The sequence below is a fragment of the Mus musculus genome, chromosome 4 (genome assembly GCF_000001635.26).
Source record: "Mus musculus strain C57BL/6J chromosome 4, GRCm38.p6 C57BL/6J".
NCBI classification, from domain to species: Eukaryota; Metazoa; Chordata; class Mammalia; order Rodentia; family Muridae; genus Mus; species Mus musculus.
In genome coordinates this window covers 143,935,506-143,952,733 of record NC_000070.6, presented here as the reverse complement: position 1 = coordinate 143,952,733, position 17,228 = coordinate 143,935,506, and the positions used below count along the sequence as shown (strand labels likewise).

Below are 17,228 nucleotides of genomic sequence, written 5' to 3'. Positions count from 1 at the left end.
TTGTCATCCAGATCTTGAGCCTGGAAGACACAATCTTTTGATCTAGATCTTGAAGAACAGTGATCATGAAAAGCTTAGTAGGCCCAGAAGTGGTGGTACATATCTTTAACCCCAGGATTCAAACCCAACCATATTCAAACCACCAAAAACTCCACTACCAAACCACCTCTATCAAGACATTTCCTATCATGTATTATTTGAAATCTACTCCCCAGGACAGGCATGAAAGTATAATATGTAGCTTAGGTATCCCCAGAATCCTCCTTACTCCTCCTTCGAAGTGCTGATATTAGAGGCTCCTACCACCACACCTGTCATCTATGCACTATTTTAAAGCAACGTGCACTAGCCAGGTGTTGTAGCTAAAACTGAATATTCCTTTTTTTTTATTAGATATTTTCTTTATTAACATTTCAAATGTTATCCCCTTTCCTAGTTTCCTCTCTGAAAAATCCCCTATCCCTTCACCACTCCCCCTGGTCCCCAACCCACGCACTCACGATTCCTGGCCCTGGCATTCTCCTGTACTGGGGCATAGAACCTTCACAAGACCAAGGGTCTCTCCTGCCATTGATGACCAACTAGGCCATCCTTTGCTACAATTGCAGCTATAGACACGAGTCTCTCCATGTGTTTTCTTTGGTTGGTGGCTTAGTCCCAAGGAGTTCTGGGGGTACTGGTTAGTTTATATTGTTGTTCCTCCTATAAAGCAGAAAACCCTTTCAGCTCTTTGGGTACTTATAGTCTAACCCTCCCAGTGACAGTTAGGAACATGGTGAGGCTGGGCAACCTTAGACTACAAAGGTTTGGAAGTGAGCTCAATTTCACTCTAACCTCCACTCTATGCAATACCGAATTTTAAACAGTATACAAATCTAGATGTTTTTCCTAAAGCCATTCTTTTCTTGTAGCTCAATACAATATGGGAAATGCCCTTCCTTGTAGCCCCCAAGCACTGGCATCGCCACCTCAGACTCAGTCTTTCTGGGTCCTCTCATTCAGTCATGGTTTTAGAGTTGCTTTGAGGAAAGATATCAGTCTTGGTTTGGCTTTACATTTCAGACAGGGTCTGGCTGAGTTACCTACCAGACCCTTGGGCACCCTTTCTTTCTTTCTTTCTTTCTTTCTTTCTTTCTTTCTTTCTTTCTTTCTTTCTTTCTTTCTTTCTTTCTTTCTTCCTTCCTTCCTTCCTTCCTTCCTTCCTTCCTTCCATCCTTGCTTTGTTTTTAGTTTTCCACACATGGTTCCTTTTTGTAGCATTAGTTGTCCTAGAACTATCTCTGTAGACCAAGCTGGCCTCCAACTAAGAGACCTACTTCCCTCTGCCTCTTGATTGTTGAAAACAAAGTTATGTGTTACCACCACCCAATGGCAATGTCTTTCTTTGAGGCACTTCATAGGCAGAAAGGTGAACAATGCATGTTTTGCCACAAAAAGATGCTGATCAGACTGCTTGCCCTTTCCAAAGGGGAATGAGATTCAGAGGAGCAAGGACCAGTGGTAGTTACCTCATGTGAAAATGGTTAATTTGTGCAGTCATGTAGATTCTTATAAGAGACCCGATATGTAGAGAGTGATAAGGGTTTGGCTTTGTGATCACCAGATCTTAAAACAGGACACAATGAGTTCCACATTGTGGCCCAAGCAGGGATTCTGGCACTTTGATGGTTCCTTTGATGCAGGCATTTAAAGATTCCTAAGACAATCTTGAAAATTGTATTTCAAGATGCTTCAACAGGTCTATTCATTGTACAGATTCATCAGGATGAGCTTCCAGGATCCACCCACACTCCTGAGCTTGGCAGTACAGAGCCTAGTGAAGAATGAAGCCTTGGCCATCAATGCTCTGCAGGAGCTGCCCAGGGAGTTGTTCCCACCACTCTTCAAGGCAGCCTTCACTGGCAGACACACGAAGATACTGAAGGAAATGGTGGGATCCTGGCCTTTACTTTGCCTCCCTGTGGGGGCACTGATGAATGTCCCTGACATGTCAATATTGCAAGCTGTGCTGGATGGTGTAGACATGCAGCTGACAGGAAATTTTCACCCAAGGTAAACAAGAACTATGTAATACTAAATGGCTTATATTTAAGTGTAAGGAGAAGGACATCTGGGCTCATGGAAATTGGAGTCAAAGTAGATCAGAGGCTTATGTTGGTATCATCTTGAAGAGCTGCAGTGTCCTGGACAGTTGTTGAATCCTGTCAACAAATGTCCATTAAATATGAAGTACAGCTAGAGCCCATGTAGCTACATGGCCCTGTGTCTCTCCTGAGTAATAGAAATAGGATCAGTGGAAGTTCAGAGTAATAAATGGAGGAAGCAGGGAAGATCTCCAGATGCAGTTAAGGCAGAGAGCCCTTGCCCAGAGGCTTGAGTTGCTATGTGGAGACCCAGCACTGGAAACTTAAATCTGTAGGAGACAGAGCAGAACAGTGAACAGCTGACAAGAAAGATGCCTAGAAAAAGCTGGCTAATGTGTCTGGTCTTTTGTATCTTCCTACATTTCTATCTATTTTACCCACAGAAAGAGGAAGCTTCAAGTGCTGGACCTGAGAAATGTGCACCATCACTTCTGGGATGTTTCAGCTGGACCAGAGGATGGAGACGGCTCAGCAGAGACAGTGTGTCAAAAGCAGAAAGCAACACGCCCTCATAGATATGCACTGAGGCGACGTTTAAAGGTGGTCACTGACCTTTGCCTTCAGTTTGATCTAGAGGAACATCAAACTTACTTCTTGCAGTGGGCACAGGAGAGAAGATGTTCCCTGAACCTGTGCTGTGTGAAGATGCAAATTAGGGAATTGCCTATTCACACTGTCAGGAAGATCTTGCAGATTTTCCAACCATATTGCATTGAAGAGTTGGAATTGAATACAGGCTGGACTCTGTCCACACTGGCATGCTTCACACCTTGCCTTGGTCAGATGAAGAATCTTCGTAAACTCCATCTAACACTAGTCCACGAGAAACTCTTCACTTTTCTACGTACGTCAACAGACATACAGGAGAAGAGTGTCACCAAGTTCATTTCTCAGTTCTCCAAACTCAACAGTCTCCAGCATCTCAACCTGACTGGCCTCTACTTTCTCACTGGCCACATAAATGAATTGCTCGGGTAAGGAAGGAGGAAGAGTTCTTTCTGATTCCACAGCAAACATTTTCTGTTTCCCATATAGACTAGTGGCCATGGTAGATGTAACAATAATGATCAAGTCTTATCATGATGGTGACTGGTCACAGCCTAGAAATGGGACTTGAGTTGGCTGACTCAAACAGGTTGCACTGGATGCTCACTACCATCCTGTGGTGACACTGACTCACGACATGTGGTCTCTCCTACTCTAGATTAGCCTTGTCACTCTATACCAAACTAACCCTCTAGTCTCTCCTTAGGTGTCTGAAGACTCCGCTGGAGTTCCTGTCAATTGCTCTCTGCAAGTACTCACAGTCAGACATGGAGTCCTTTGCCCAGTGTCAGAGTCTCCATCATCTCAAACACTTGCATTTGGCAGGTATCATTTTGCATGATCTGAGTCTTGTGCCTCTTGGGATTTTCCTAGAAAACGTTGCAAACACTCTGAAGACCTTGGAACTAGAACATTGTAGGATGACAGACTCTCAGGTCAGCGCTTTTATCCCTGCCCTGAATAAGTGCTCTCAGCTCATCGAGGTCAACTTCTGTGACAATGACATCTCCACGTCTGTCCTAATGAACCTTCTGCATCACACAGCCAACCTAAGCCAGCTGATCATGGAGCTTTATCCTGCTCCTCTGGAGTGCTATGAAACCGGTTTTGTTCTTAGAGCAGAGAGATTTGTCCAGCTTTCTTCTGAGCTCATGAACATACTTTGCACTGTTAGGCAGCCCCACTCTATCTGTTTTGCCTCTCAGTTATGCCTTATATGTTCACAGCGCTGTACATATGGTCTGGAGACCAGACTTTGCCATTGTTGCCAGTAAATAGGAGGAGGATTCGTTTGGTAACTGAGAAATGAAAGTCTAAGGACAAGTCTATGATCAAGGGGTTCCTGAACACATGTCTTCTGACATTGATCATTGTATTGGAGACAAAGGGGCTGACTGTGACATCTAGAGAGTGGACGTGTGAGGAGAAATGACTAATGGAATCATATAGTTGTGCATTTCAAAACGTGGATTTGTCCAGGAATAGATGGGAACGGTGTGTTCTCTCTCTAAAGGATATTCTTCCAGTCTTTCTTTCTACTTAACAGTGTCATATTAGCCCATGCTGGACTTGAACTCATGCTTTTCTCTTCTCCATGATTGCTGAAGTCACTGATAAATGCCACCATGCTCAGCTTGCATGCAAGCAACCTCACTGGAGGATGCTATTCATTAGGGCTCCCAAGCTCTGTTGGCCACCTATATATAAAGATCTCTAGGAGATAGACAAGTCTCTGTCCTCCCCTGAAGGATTGCATTATAAATGTCCAGTGGGGAACTCTATTTTGTTCCTGATTCCTGGACCTAGCCATTGTGTTTCTTTGTGTCTGAATAATCATGTAGCAATAAACAATAATAACAATAATACCACACCTTGTGTTATTTTTTCTCATTGTTATGTTTATTTTAAAATATGTGTAGCCAAGATTGCTCAACATGCAAAGGATAACTGTAGCCAAGCTTACCAGTCTGACTTTGATCCATGCATGAGACTCACATGATGGAAGCAGGGAGCACTGACTCCCAAAGTTGACCTTTCACCTCCATAAGCCTTCAACAGTGGGTATGCTATGTAAAGTGCAGGTATCTACAAAATGAAATTAAAACTATATAGTAGTAGTCCCAGCACTGTAGGTGAATGATGATTTCCATAAAACATGAGAAACTCAGAAGCACCCCTCCCCAAGTATAATGTGAGCAAAAGTAAAACTCGTGAACTAAAGGGGTCCTGAAAGATGGCTCAGTAGTTACACAACACATGATGCTCATGCCAGGAACCTTGGTTCAGAGAAGGCATCTGTGCTATGATGGAGACTCTTTCCTAAGCAGGCTAGCGCTTCCTTTGGCATGTAGCCCTATGTGTTTAGTAAATATGTGCTCTAAAAATCCTTAGTATTTTTAAAATGTAGACTTGAGAAGGCTATCTGGCCTCAAGCTAGTCTTAACCTTATAATCTTTTGACCCACGCTACCGTCTCGCCAGCAAAACACATGCAGGCCACTGGGATCCTTCTGCAGTAAAGCTTTAATACATCTCGAGAAATAGATGATCAGCTTCAGGAGAGGAGACCCAGAGAGCAGAAAACCCTTCCCTTTTATAGGCTGTGAAAATCGTTTGGAGACGTGCACCACCAGGATTGGCTGCCCACTATCAGTCAGTTAACGCCACGAGAGAGGCAGGGCTCAGGTAATAGAAAGATACCCTGAGGTCTGCACACATTTTACTATGAGCAACAGATGTCAGCGCCATCTTGTAATAGCGAGTGTGTGGGCGGCTCCTAACAATCTTTCTGTCTCACCATTATTGGAATGCAGCTATTCACTACAATGCTTAAATGCTTAGCATCTTTTTGTGTGTGTGTGTGTGTGTGTGTTTTGAGACAGGGTTTCTTTGGAAAGCTCTGGCTGTCCTGGAACTCACTCAGTAGACCATGCTGCCCTTGAACTCGGAAATCCGCCTGGCTCTGCCTCCCCAGTGCTGGGATTATTAAAGGTGTGCGCCACCACACCTGGCTGCTTAGCATCATTTAATAAAGTTTTCTCTGCTTGAGGAATTGTTTGAGTGTGGGCAGTGTGCATGTTTCAATGCCTATGTGGACTTCAGAGGTCTACATTTTTCTCCACCTAAGCTCTTTTGAAACAGGGTCTCTCACTGAACCTAGAGCTTACTTCTTTGGGTAGATTATGGCCACTTGTCTCCATATATATGTTGACCTATACCGACCAATCTGCAAGACCTGCAATTTGAAGGCCTTAAAGTATGAGGCAGACTTCAGTTTAATGCTGCAGAATTTACTCCAGTTTCAGAGTAGTTTTTATGCACAAATGTAATAAAGAAAACAATGATACAAAGAACTTGCACATAAATATTTAAAATCATCTCTGCACAAGGCCCAACAATGCATATATTCCTGATTCAATTTGCTCAGCTCATGGTGGCAGCATTGCAAGTATCACTGAAGATAATTTTACTCATAGATAAGACCAATTACTCAATCATAGCTTTTGAACACAAATGAAGTAAACTGCACTTATGAAATGGAGCCACTTCAAGCCTGAAAGACACCATAGTATATAAAACTTCTTAAAAGAAAAGGGCAGTCGGGCATGGTGGCACACGCCTGTAATCCCAGCACTCGGGAGGCAGAGGCAGGCTGATTTCTGAGTTCGAGGCCAGCCTGGTCTACAAAGTGAGTGCCAGGACAGCCAGGGCTACACAGAGAAACCCTGTCTCAAAAAAAACAAAACAAAACAAACAAACAAACAAAAAAAAACATCCAAGTTAAGCTGTAGCAAGCCAAGCATAGTGACAGATGCCCACAATCCCAGCACATAGGAGGTAGAGGCAGGAGAATCCAGAATTCAAGATCAGCCTGGACTACAGATTAAGACCATGTCTTAAAATAAAAATAAAACCAAAATAATGACTTGAGTCAAGGACATGATACCAACATTAGACCAAGGAAGAACAAGGCCTGTTGGCAAAAGCCTGTAATCTCAGCTACCCTGAAGGCTGAGGCAGCAGGATCACAGGGGCATATGAAAAATTCTTTTAGAAATTCACTATAATGGATGATAATTAAATAGATTGTTTTGTTTAAAAAAGAAGTTTATGCCAGCAAAATGATGTATCCCTTTAATCCTTAACTGGGGAGGCAGAGGCAGATGGATCTGTGAGTTACATGTCTCAGCAGTTAGGAGAACTTACTGCTCTTCTGAAGGTCCTGAATTCAAATCCCAGCAAACACATGGTAGCTCACAACCATCTGTAATGAGATCTAATGCCCTCTTCTGGGGTGTTTGAAGACAACTACAGTGCACTATTATATGTATATAATACATAAATAATTATTCAGCCAAAGCAAGTGGGACTGGAGCAAGAAGAAAGTGTCTAAAGACAGCTACAGTGTACTTATATATAATAAATAAATAAATCTTAAAAAAAAACAAATATCAGTTGTGTGGTGGTAATTCTTCCCTTTATTTTTATTAGGTATTTTCTTTTTTTTTTCTTTTTATTCTTTTTTTTAATTGGGTATTTATTTCATTTACATTTCCAATGCTATCCCAAAAGTCTCCCACACACTACCCCCAACCAATCCCACTTCTTGGCCCTGTCGTTCCCCTGTACTGAGGCATATAAAGTTTGCACGACTAATGGGCCTCTCTTTCCACTGATGGCCAACTAGGCCATTTTCTGATTCATTTGCAGCTAGAGACAGGAGCTCCAGAGGAGGACTAGTTAGTTCATATTGATGTTCCACCTATAGGGTTGCAGATCCCTTTAGCTCCTTGGGTACTTTCTCTAGCTCCTCCATTGGGGGACTTGTGGTCCATCCAATAGCTGACTGTGAGCATCCACTTCTGTGTTTGCTAGGCCTCTGGCATAGTCTCACAAAAGACAGCTCTATCTGGGTCCTTTCAGCAAAATCTTGCTAGTGTATGCAATGGCGTCAGCGTTTGGAAGCTGATTATGGGATGGATCCCCAGATATGGCAGTCTCTAGATCATTCATCCTTTCCTCACAGCTCTGAACTTTGTCTCTGTAACTCCTTCCATGGGTGTTTTGCTTCCAATTCTAAGAAGGGGCACAGTGTCCACATTTGGTCTTCGTTCTTCTTGATTTTCATGTGTTTAGCAAATTGTATCATATATCTTGGGTATCCTAAGTTCTGGGATAATATCCACTTATCAGTGAGTACATATTGTGTGAGTTCCTTTGTGATTGGGTTACCTCACTCAGGATGATGCCCTCCAGGTCCAACCCTTTGCCTATGAATTTCATAAATTCATTCTTTTTAATAGCTGAGTAGTACTTCATTGTGTAAATGTACCACATTTTCTGTATCCATTCCTCTGTTGAGGGGCATCTGGGTTCTTCCAGCTCCTGTCTATTATAAATAAGGCTGCTATGAACATAGTGGAGCATGTGTCCTTCTTACCGGTTGGGACATCTTCTGGATATATGCCCAGGAGAGGTATTGCAGGATCTTCCAGTAGTACTATGTCCAATTTTCTGAGACTGATTTCCAGAGTGGCTGTACAAGCTTGCAATCTCACCAACAATGGAGGAGTGTTTCTCTTTCTCCACATCCTCGCCAGCATCTGCTGTCACCTGAATTTTTGATCTTAGCCATTCTGACTGGTGTGAGGTGGAATCTCAAGGTTGTTTTGATTTGCATTTCCCTGATCATTAAGGATGTTGAACATTTTTTCAGGTGCTTCTCAGCCATTGGGTATTCCTCAGATGAGAATTCTTTGTTTAGCTCTGAGCCCCATTTTTTAATGGGGTTATTTGATTTTATGGAGTCCACCTTTTTGTGTTCTTTATATATATTGGATATTAGTCCCCTATCTGATTTAGAATAGGTAAAGATCCTTTCCCAATCTGTTGGTGGCCTTTTTGTCTAATTGTGTCTTTTCCCTTGCACAAGCTTTGCAATTTTATGAGGTCCCACTTGTAGATTCTCGATCTTAAAGCACAAGCCATTGCTCTTGTATTCAGGATTTTTCCCCCTGTACCCATATCTTCAAAGAACGTTTTCCCACTTTCTCCTCTATAAGTTTCACTGTCTCTGGTTTTATGTGGAGTTCCTTAATCCACTTAGATTTGACATTAGTACAAAGAGATATGAATGAATCAATTCGCATTCTTCTACATGATTACCGCCAGTTGTGCCAGCACCATTTGTTGAAAATGCTGTCTTTTTTCCACTGGATGGTTTTTGCTTCCTTGTCAGAGATCAAGTGACCATAGGGGTGTGGGTTCATTTCTGGGTCTTCAATTCTATTCCATTGGTCTACTTGTCCGTCGCTATACCAGTACCATGCAGTTTTTATCACAATTGCTCTGTAGTAAAGCTTTAGGTCAGGCATGGTGATTCCACCAGAGGTTCTTTTACCCTTGAGAAGAGTTTTTGCTATCCTAGGTTTTTTGTTATTCCAGATGAATCTGCCGATTGCCCTTTCTAATTCATTGAAGAATTGAGTTGAAATTTTGATGGGGATTGCATTGAATCTATAGATTGCTTTTGGCAAGATAGCCATTTTTACGATATTGATCCTGCCAATCCTTGAGCATGGGAGATCTTTCCATCTTCTGAGATCCTCTTTAATTTCTTTCTTCAGAGACTTGAAGTTCTTATCATACAGATCTTTCACTTCCTTAGTTAGAGTCATGCCATGGTATTTTATATTATTTGTGACTATTGAGAAGGGTGTTGTTTCCCTAATTTCTTTCTCAGCCTATTTATCCTTCGTGTAGAGAAAGGACATTGACTTGTTTGAGTTAATTTTATATCCAGCTACTTCAATGAAACTGTTTCTCAGGCTTAGGAGTTTTCTGGTGGAATTTTTAGGGTCACACACACACACACACACACACACACACACACACACACACATATATATATACTATCATATCATCGGAAAAAAAGTGATGTTTTGACTTCTTCCTTTCCAATTTGTATCCACTTGATCTCCTTTTGTTGTTGAATTGCTCTGGCTAGGACTTCAAATACAATGTTTAATAGGTGGGGAGAAAGTGGGCATCCTTGTCTAGTCCCTGATTTTAGTGGGATTGATTCCAGCTTTTCACCATTTACTTTGATGTTGGCTACTGGTTTGCTGTAGATTGCTTTGATCATGTTTAGGTATGGGCCTTGAATTCCTGATCTTTCCAAGACTTTTATCATGAATGGGTGTTGGATTTTGTGAAATGTATTCTCTGCATCTAATGAGATAATCATGTGGTTTTTGTCTTTGAGTTTATTTATATACTGGATTTCATTAATGGATTTCCCTATATTGAACCATCCCTGCATCCCTGGGATGAATCCTACTAGGTCAGGATGGATGATTGTTTTGATGTGTTCTTGGATTCAGTTAGCAAGAACTTTATTGAGGATTTTTGCATGATATTCATAAGGAAAATTGGTCTGAAGTTCTCTATCTTTGTTGGGGTTTTTTGTGGTTTAGGTATCAGAGTAATTGTGGATTCACAGAATGAGTTGCGTAGAGTACCTTCTGTGTAGAGTACCTTCTGTTTCTATTTTGTGGAATAGTTTGTGAAGAACTGGGATTAGATCTTCTTTGAAGGTCTAATAGAACTCTGCACTAAAAGCATCTGGTCCTGGGCTTTTTTTGGTTGGGGGACTATTAATGACTGCTTCTATTTCTTTAGGGAATATAGGACTGTTTACATCATTAACCTGTTCTTGATTTAACTTTGGGTATCTGGTATCTGTCTAGAAACTTGTTCATTTCATCCAGGTTCTCCAGTTTTGTTGAGTATAGCTTTTATAGAAGGATCTGATGGTATTTTGAATTTCTTCAGGATCTGTTGTTATGTCTCCCTTTTCAATTCTGATTTTGTTAATTAGGATGATTTTCCTGTTTCCTCTAGTGAGTCTGGCTAAGGGTTTATCTATCTTGTTGATTTTCTCAAAGAACCAGCTCCTCATTTGGTTGATTTTTTGAATAGTTCTTCTTGTTTCCAGTTGGTTGATTTTGCCCCTGCATTTGATTATTTCCTGCGGACTACTCCTCTTGGGTGAATTTGGTTCCTTTTGTTCTAGAGCCTTGAGGTGTGATGTCAAGCTGCTAAGGTGTGCTCTCTCTCTCTCTGGTTTCTTTTTGGAGGCACTCAGAGCTATGAGTTTTCCTCTTAGAAATCCTTTCATTGTGTCCCATAAGTTTGGGTATGTTGTGGCTTCATTTTCATTAAACTCCAAAAAGTCCTTAATTTCGTTCTTTATTCCTTCCTTGACCAAGGTATCATTGAGAAGAGTGTTGTTCAGTTTCCACGTGAATGTTGGCTTTCTATTATTTATTTTGTTATTGAAGATCAGCCTTAGTCCATGGTGGTCTGATAGGATGCATGGGACCATTTCAATACTTTTGTATATGTTGAGGCTTATTTTGTGACCAATTATGTGGTCAATTTTGGAGAAGGTACCATGAGGTGCTGAGAAGAAGTTATAACCTTTTGTTTTAGGATAAAATGTTCTGCAGATATCTGTTATATCCATTTGTTTCATAACTTCTGTTAGTTTTACTGTGTCCCTGTTTAGTTTCTGTGCCCATGATCTGTCCATTGGTGAAAGTGGTGTGTTGAAGTCTCCCACTATTATTGTGTGAGGTGCAATGTGTGCTTTGAGATTTACTAAAGTTTCTTTAATGAATGTGGCTGCCTTTGCATTTGGAGCATAGATATTCAGAATTGAGATTTCCTCTTGGAAAATTTTAACTTTGATGTGTATGAAGTGCCCCTCCTTGTCTTTTTTGATGAGTTTGGGTTGGAGGTCGATTTTATTAGATATTAGAATGGCTACTCCAGCTTGTTTCTTCAGACCATTTGCTTGGAAAATTGTTTTCGAGCCTTTCATTCTGAGGTAATGTCTATCTCTTTCCCTGAGATGGGTTTCCTGTAAGCAGCATAATATTGGTTCTTGTTTGTGTAGCCAGTCTGTTAGTCTATGTTTTTTACTGGGGAGTTGAGTCCATTGATATTAAGAGATATTAAGGAAAAGTAATTGTTGCTTCCTAATATTTTTGTTGTTGAAGTTGGCATTCTGTTCTTCTGGCTGTCTTCTTTTAGGTTTGTTGATGGATTACCTTCTTGATTTTTCTAGGATGTGGTTTCTGTCCTTGTATTGTTTTTTTTTTTCTGTTATTATCCTTTGAAGGGCAGGATTCGTGGAAAGATAATTTGTGAATTTGGTTCTGTCTTTGAATACTTTTGTTTCTTCATCTAAGGTAATTGAAAGTTTGGCTGGGTATAGTAGCCTGATTGGCATTTGTGTTTTCTTAGTGTCTGTATACCATCTGTCCAGGCTCTTCTGGTTTTCATAGTCTCTGGTGAAAACTCTTGTGTAATTCTGATAGGCTTGCCTTTGTATGTTACTTGACTTATTTCCCTTACTGCATTGAATATTCTACTTTATTTAGTGCATTTGTTGTTCTGATTGTTATGTGTTGGGAGGAATTTCTTTTCTGGTCCAGTATATTTGCAGTTTTGTAGGCTTCTTGTATGTTAATGGGCATCTCTTTCTTTATGTTTGGGAAGTTTTCTTCTATAATGTTGTTGAAGATGTTTGCTGGCCCTTTGAGTTGAAAATCTTCATTCTCATCTACTCCTATTATCTGTAGGTTTGGTCTTCTCATTGTGTCCTGGATTTCCTGGATGTTTTGAGTTAGGATCTTTTTGCATTTTTCATTTTCTTTGATTGTTGTGCCGATGTTCTCTCTAGAATCTTCTACACCTGAGATTCTCTCTTCCATCTCTTGTATTTTGTTGCTGATGCTCACATCTATGGTTCCAGCTTTCTTTCCTAGGGTTTCTATCTTTAGTGTTGCCTCACTTTGGATTTTCTTTATTGTGTCTACTTCCCTTTTTAGGTCTTGGATTGTTTTATTCAATTCCATCACCTGTTTGGTTGTGTTTTCCTGCAATTCTTTAAGGGATTTTTGTGCTTCCTCTTTAAGGTCTTCTACCTGTTTAGCGGTGTTCTCCTGTATTTCTTTGAGTGAGTTATTAAAGTCTTTCTTGATGTCCTCTACCATCATCATGAGATATGCTTTTAAATCCGGGTCTACCTTTTTGGGTGTGTTGGGGTGCCCTGGACTGGGTGAGGTTCGAATGCTGGGTTCTGATGATGGTGAGTGGTCTTCGTTTCTGTTAGTAAGATTCTTACGTTTACCTTTTGAGACCTGGTAATCTCTGGAGTTAGTTGATTAAGTTGTCTCTGGTTAGAGATTGTTCCTCTTGTGATTCTATTAGCCTCTATCAGTAGACCTGCGAAACTAGCTCTCTCTTCTGAGTTTCAGTGGTCAGAGCACTCTCTGCAGGCAAGCTCTCCTCTTACAAGGAAGGTGCACAGATATCTGGCATTTGGACCTCCCTCCTGGCCGAAGATGAAGGCCCAAATCAGGACCTGTCCCACCCAGAAGCTGTGTTGCTTCGGCTTGTCCCAGAAGATGTTAGCTTCTGTAGTCCACATTCTCCACTGTGCAGAGTAGTCTCGGCGGAATCCCTGAACCAAGATGTCTCCTTCCCTGTCATTCAAGCAGAAACAAGAAACAACTACAAAGCGTCACTCATAAAAATAGGTCTCTCTGGCTATCTTGCCAAAAGCAATCTACAGATTCAATGCAATCCCCATCAAAATTCCAACTCAATTCTTCAACAAATTAGAAAGGGCAATCGGCAGATTCATCTGGAATAACAAAAAACCTAGGATAGCAAAAACTCTTCTCAAGGATAAAAGAACCTCTGGTGGAATCACCATGCCCGACCTAAAGATATACTACAGAGCAATTGTGATAAAACTGCATGGTACTGGTATAATGAAAGACAAGTAGACCAATCGAACAGAATTGAAGACCCATAGATGAACCCACACACCTATGGTCACTTGATCTTTGACAAGGGAGCTAAAACCATCCAGTGGAAAAAAGAGATCATTTTCAACAAATGGTGCTGGCACAACTGGCTGTTATCATGTAGAAGATTTCGAATTGATCCAGTACTATCTCTTTGTACTAAGGTCAAATCTAAGTGGATTAAGGATCTCCACATAAAACCAGAGACACTGAAACTTATAGAGGAGAAAGTAGGGAAAAGTCTCTAAGATATGGGTACAGGGGAAAAATTCCTGACTAGAACAGCAATGGCTTGTGCTGTAAGATCAAGAATCGATAAATGGGACCTCATAAAATTGCAAAGCTTCTGCAAGGCAAAAGACACCATCAATAAGATAAAAAGACCACCAACAGATTGGGAAAGTATCTTTACCTATCCCAAATCGGACAGGGGGCTAATATCCAATATATATAAAGAACTCAAGAAGGTAGACTCCATAAAATCAAATAACCCCATTAAAAAATGGGGCTCAGAACTGAACAAAGATTTCTCACCTGAGGAATACCGAATGGCAGAGAAGCACCTGAAAAAATGTTTAACATCTTTAATCATCAGGGAAATGCAAATCAAAACAACCCTGAGATTCTACCTCACACCAGTCAGAATGGCTAAGATGAAAAATTCAGGTGACAGCAGATGCTGGCGAGGATGTGGAGAAAGGGGAACACTCCTCCATTGTTGGTGGGATTGCAAGCTTGTACAACCACTCTGGAAAGCAGTCTGGCGGGTCCTCAGAAAATTGGACACAGTACTACCGGAAGATCCAGCAATACCTCTTCTGGGCATATATCCAGAAGATGCCCCAACCAATAAGAAGGACACATGCTCCACTATGTTCATAGCAGCCTTATTTATAATAGCCAGAAGCTGGAAAGAACCCAGATGCCCCTCAACAGAGGAATGGATACAGAAAATGTGGTACATTTACACAATGGAGTACTACTCAGCTATGAAAAAGAATGAATTTATGAAATTCCTAGCCAAATGGATGGACCTGGAGGGCATCATCCTGAGTGAGGTAACCCAATCACAAAGGAACTCTCACAATATGTACTCACTGATAAGTGGATATTAGCCCAGAAACTTAGGATACCCAAGATATAAGATATAATTTGCTAAAGACATTAAACTCAAGAGAACGAAGACCAAAGTGTGGACACTTTGCCCCTTCTTAGAATAGAAAACAAAACACCCATGGAAGGAGTTACAGAGACAAAATCTGGAAGTGTGACGAAAGGATGGACCATCTAGTGATTGCCATATCCAGAGATCCATCCCATGATCAGCTTCCAAACGCTGACACCATTGTATACACTAGCAAGATTTTGCTGAAAGGACCCAGATATAGCTGTGTCTTGTGAGACTATGCCAGGGCCTAGCAAACACAGAAGTGGATGCTCACAGTCAGCTATTGAATGGACCACAGGGCCCCCAATGGAGGTAGTAGAGAAAGCACCCAAGTAACTAAGGGGAACTGCAACCCTATAGGTGGAACAACAATATGAACTAAGCAGTACCCCGGAGCTCTTGTCTCTAGCTGCATATGTATCAAAAGATGGCCTAGTCAGCCATCAGTGCAAAGAGAGGCCCATTGGACTTGCAAACTTTATATGCCCCAGTACAGGGGAATTCCAGGGCCAACAAGGAGGAGTTGGTGGGTAGGGGAGTGGGGGGGGGGTATGGGGAACTTTTGGTATAGCATTGGAAATGTAAATGAGCTAAATACCTAATTAAAAATGGAAAAAAAATAGGTCTCTCTATGACACCTAAAACAAAAGCCCAAACTTTTCTCTCTCAGGCAGAAATGAGAAACAACCAGAAAATGGTGCACACCCAGAAAAACAGAACCAAACTGGTGAACATCTCTTGGCACACCTGAGCCCACTTGTACCCCAGACAGAGACTCAGTACTTCTGGCCCTGCTGTAGCCTTCCTTGGCTTGCAGATACATCTATCCTAACTGGCTGTGGAAACCAGCTTTCTTTACACTCTGTAGATCTCACAGAAAGTTTCTAACATTCAGACCAATTAGCCACCACATAAGTCACAAGTTTTGCACCATTTTGCAAGTACTTACCTGCTCAGACCACATAGTGTCACATTTCTGACACTCAGATAGATTCCTCAGCACTGCTCAAACCTAGAACAATCACCACCACAACACAAGCCACCAAGTTCCACACAAATAAATCATCGCTGCACGGCTGGAATGGTTCCACATTTACCTCTGGACAAGCTTGCTCCATTCTACTCTACATATCTCACAAAGAAAGCTCAGACAATTCAGCTCTCAGACAGGGAAAAAGCAGGGAGTTTAACACAGTTCTACAAACATAAAAACAGAAACTCCTAGATCAGTTTTGCCAGCTTTAAGACCCTCCAGATGGATAGTCTTGTGTGTAATGGAGAAATTCCCGGCCAACACACCAAAATGTTGTCCCAGGGAAATGTTAGTGATCCCCCAAGACACACAGGAGCCAATCTGCTGCAATTCACAGCAGAGTCTTTATTCTATTTGAGTTTGCTCAGGCCCTGCCAATGCACCAGGATGATTTTGGTGGTGGAGGAGTCCGAATGTCTACTGGGGTAAAGCATTCTAGTCAACAGCAAACAGAGAGTATGTGTGCAACCATCTAATTGGAAAGCCACTGTGGCATTTAACATAATTGGATGATACTGGGAGTCATTTCATAAACTTGATTTCTGCTCCCTTCTGCAGTGGTGGCCATTAGACAGGAGGTGGCCTTGTAACCTTGGATGCAGGTTTATTGTGGGAATAATCATATGACACTGATCTCATTTGAGTTGTAACCTGGAAATTCTGTTCTTCTTGGGGATTAGCCAAGAGACTGGAGTTAGGCTCAGGTTTTGTTGGGGGCCAAATTGGAAACTAATGTTAGACACCAGTATGCTAGTCTACTTGAGTTCAAATTTAGGTCAGGTTCTCTAAAACAAAGTCTGAATTTAAAAGCTTTGGCATCTCAGTTCTATTACATTATCACCAGCTTTCTGCTTTGCAACTTTTTCACTTTGTAAGCTTGGCTGTCCTGTAATGTGCTTCATAGACTGTCTGAACTCAGAGGTCTGCATGTATGTTTCCTAATCACTGGGGTTGAAGGTGTGTTCCACCAAAACCTGTTTTTAAGTTGTTTGTTGGTTTGTTTGTTTTTTCACCTAGAACTTGCTTTGTTCTAGGCTGATGGGGAACTCAAGAGATCTGCTTGTCTTTGCCTCCTGGGATTAAAGGATTGTACTACCACTACTCAAATTTTGGGGGTGAGATATTGACCCAAGGTCACTACTCCCTTCATTCGGTTCAATATTCTTGAACACAGGATTCAGTTCCATTTCATTCCCTGGTGCCCCTTTAATACTCAAACCATATATTTTATATTTTTAATTTCTCATCTTGCTATGCTGCTCTTCATAAGCCTTAATCAGAGAACAAATTCTATGATGGAATTCATTAGGACCTGTCTGAGCAACAGCAACAAAAAGCCCTAGAAAAGTAGCCAAGGGGAGGTCCATAATCCTGGAAGTGTGAATAGGGTAAGAGGAGTACTGGCTGAGCATCTGTGGATCTCATAGCTCTATTAAGCTGCTCTTCCTCTTCAATCAG

At 41.4% G+C, this 17,228-nt stretch overlaps 1 protein-coding gene across 1 annotated transcript; it reads left to right on the top strand.

Annotated features, from left to right (window-relative positions):
• Positions 1 to 1,717: 1,717 nt before the first annotated feature.
• On the top strand, positions 1,718 to 4,551 carry Pramel16 (PRAME like 16). Its single transcript, NM_001126315.2, has 3 exons — positions 1,718 to 2,052; positions 2,528 to 3,118; positions 3,397 to 4,551. The coding sequence occupies exons 1-3, from the start codon at positions 1,727 to 1,729 to the stop codon at positions 3,962 to 3,964; spliced, it is 1,485 nt and encodes a 494-aa protein (NP_001119787.1). The 5' UTR covers positions 1,718 to 1,726; the 3' UTR covers positions 3,965 to 4,551.
• Positions 4,552 to 17,228: the final 12,677 nt, after the last annotated feature.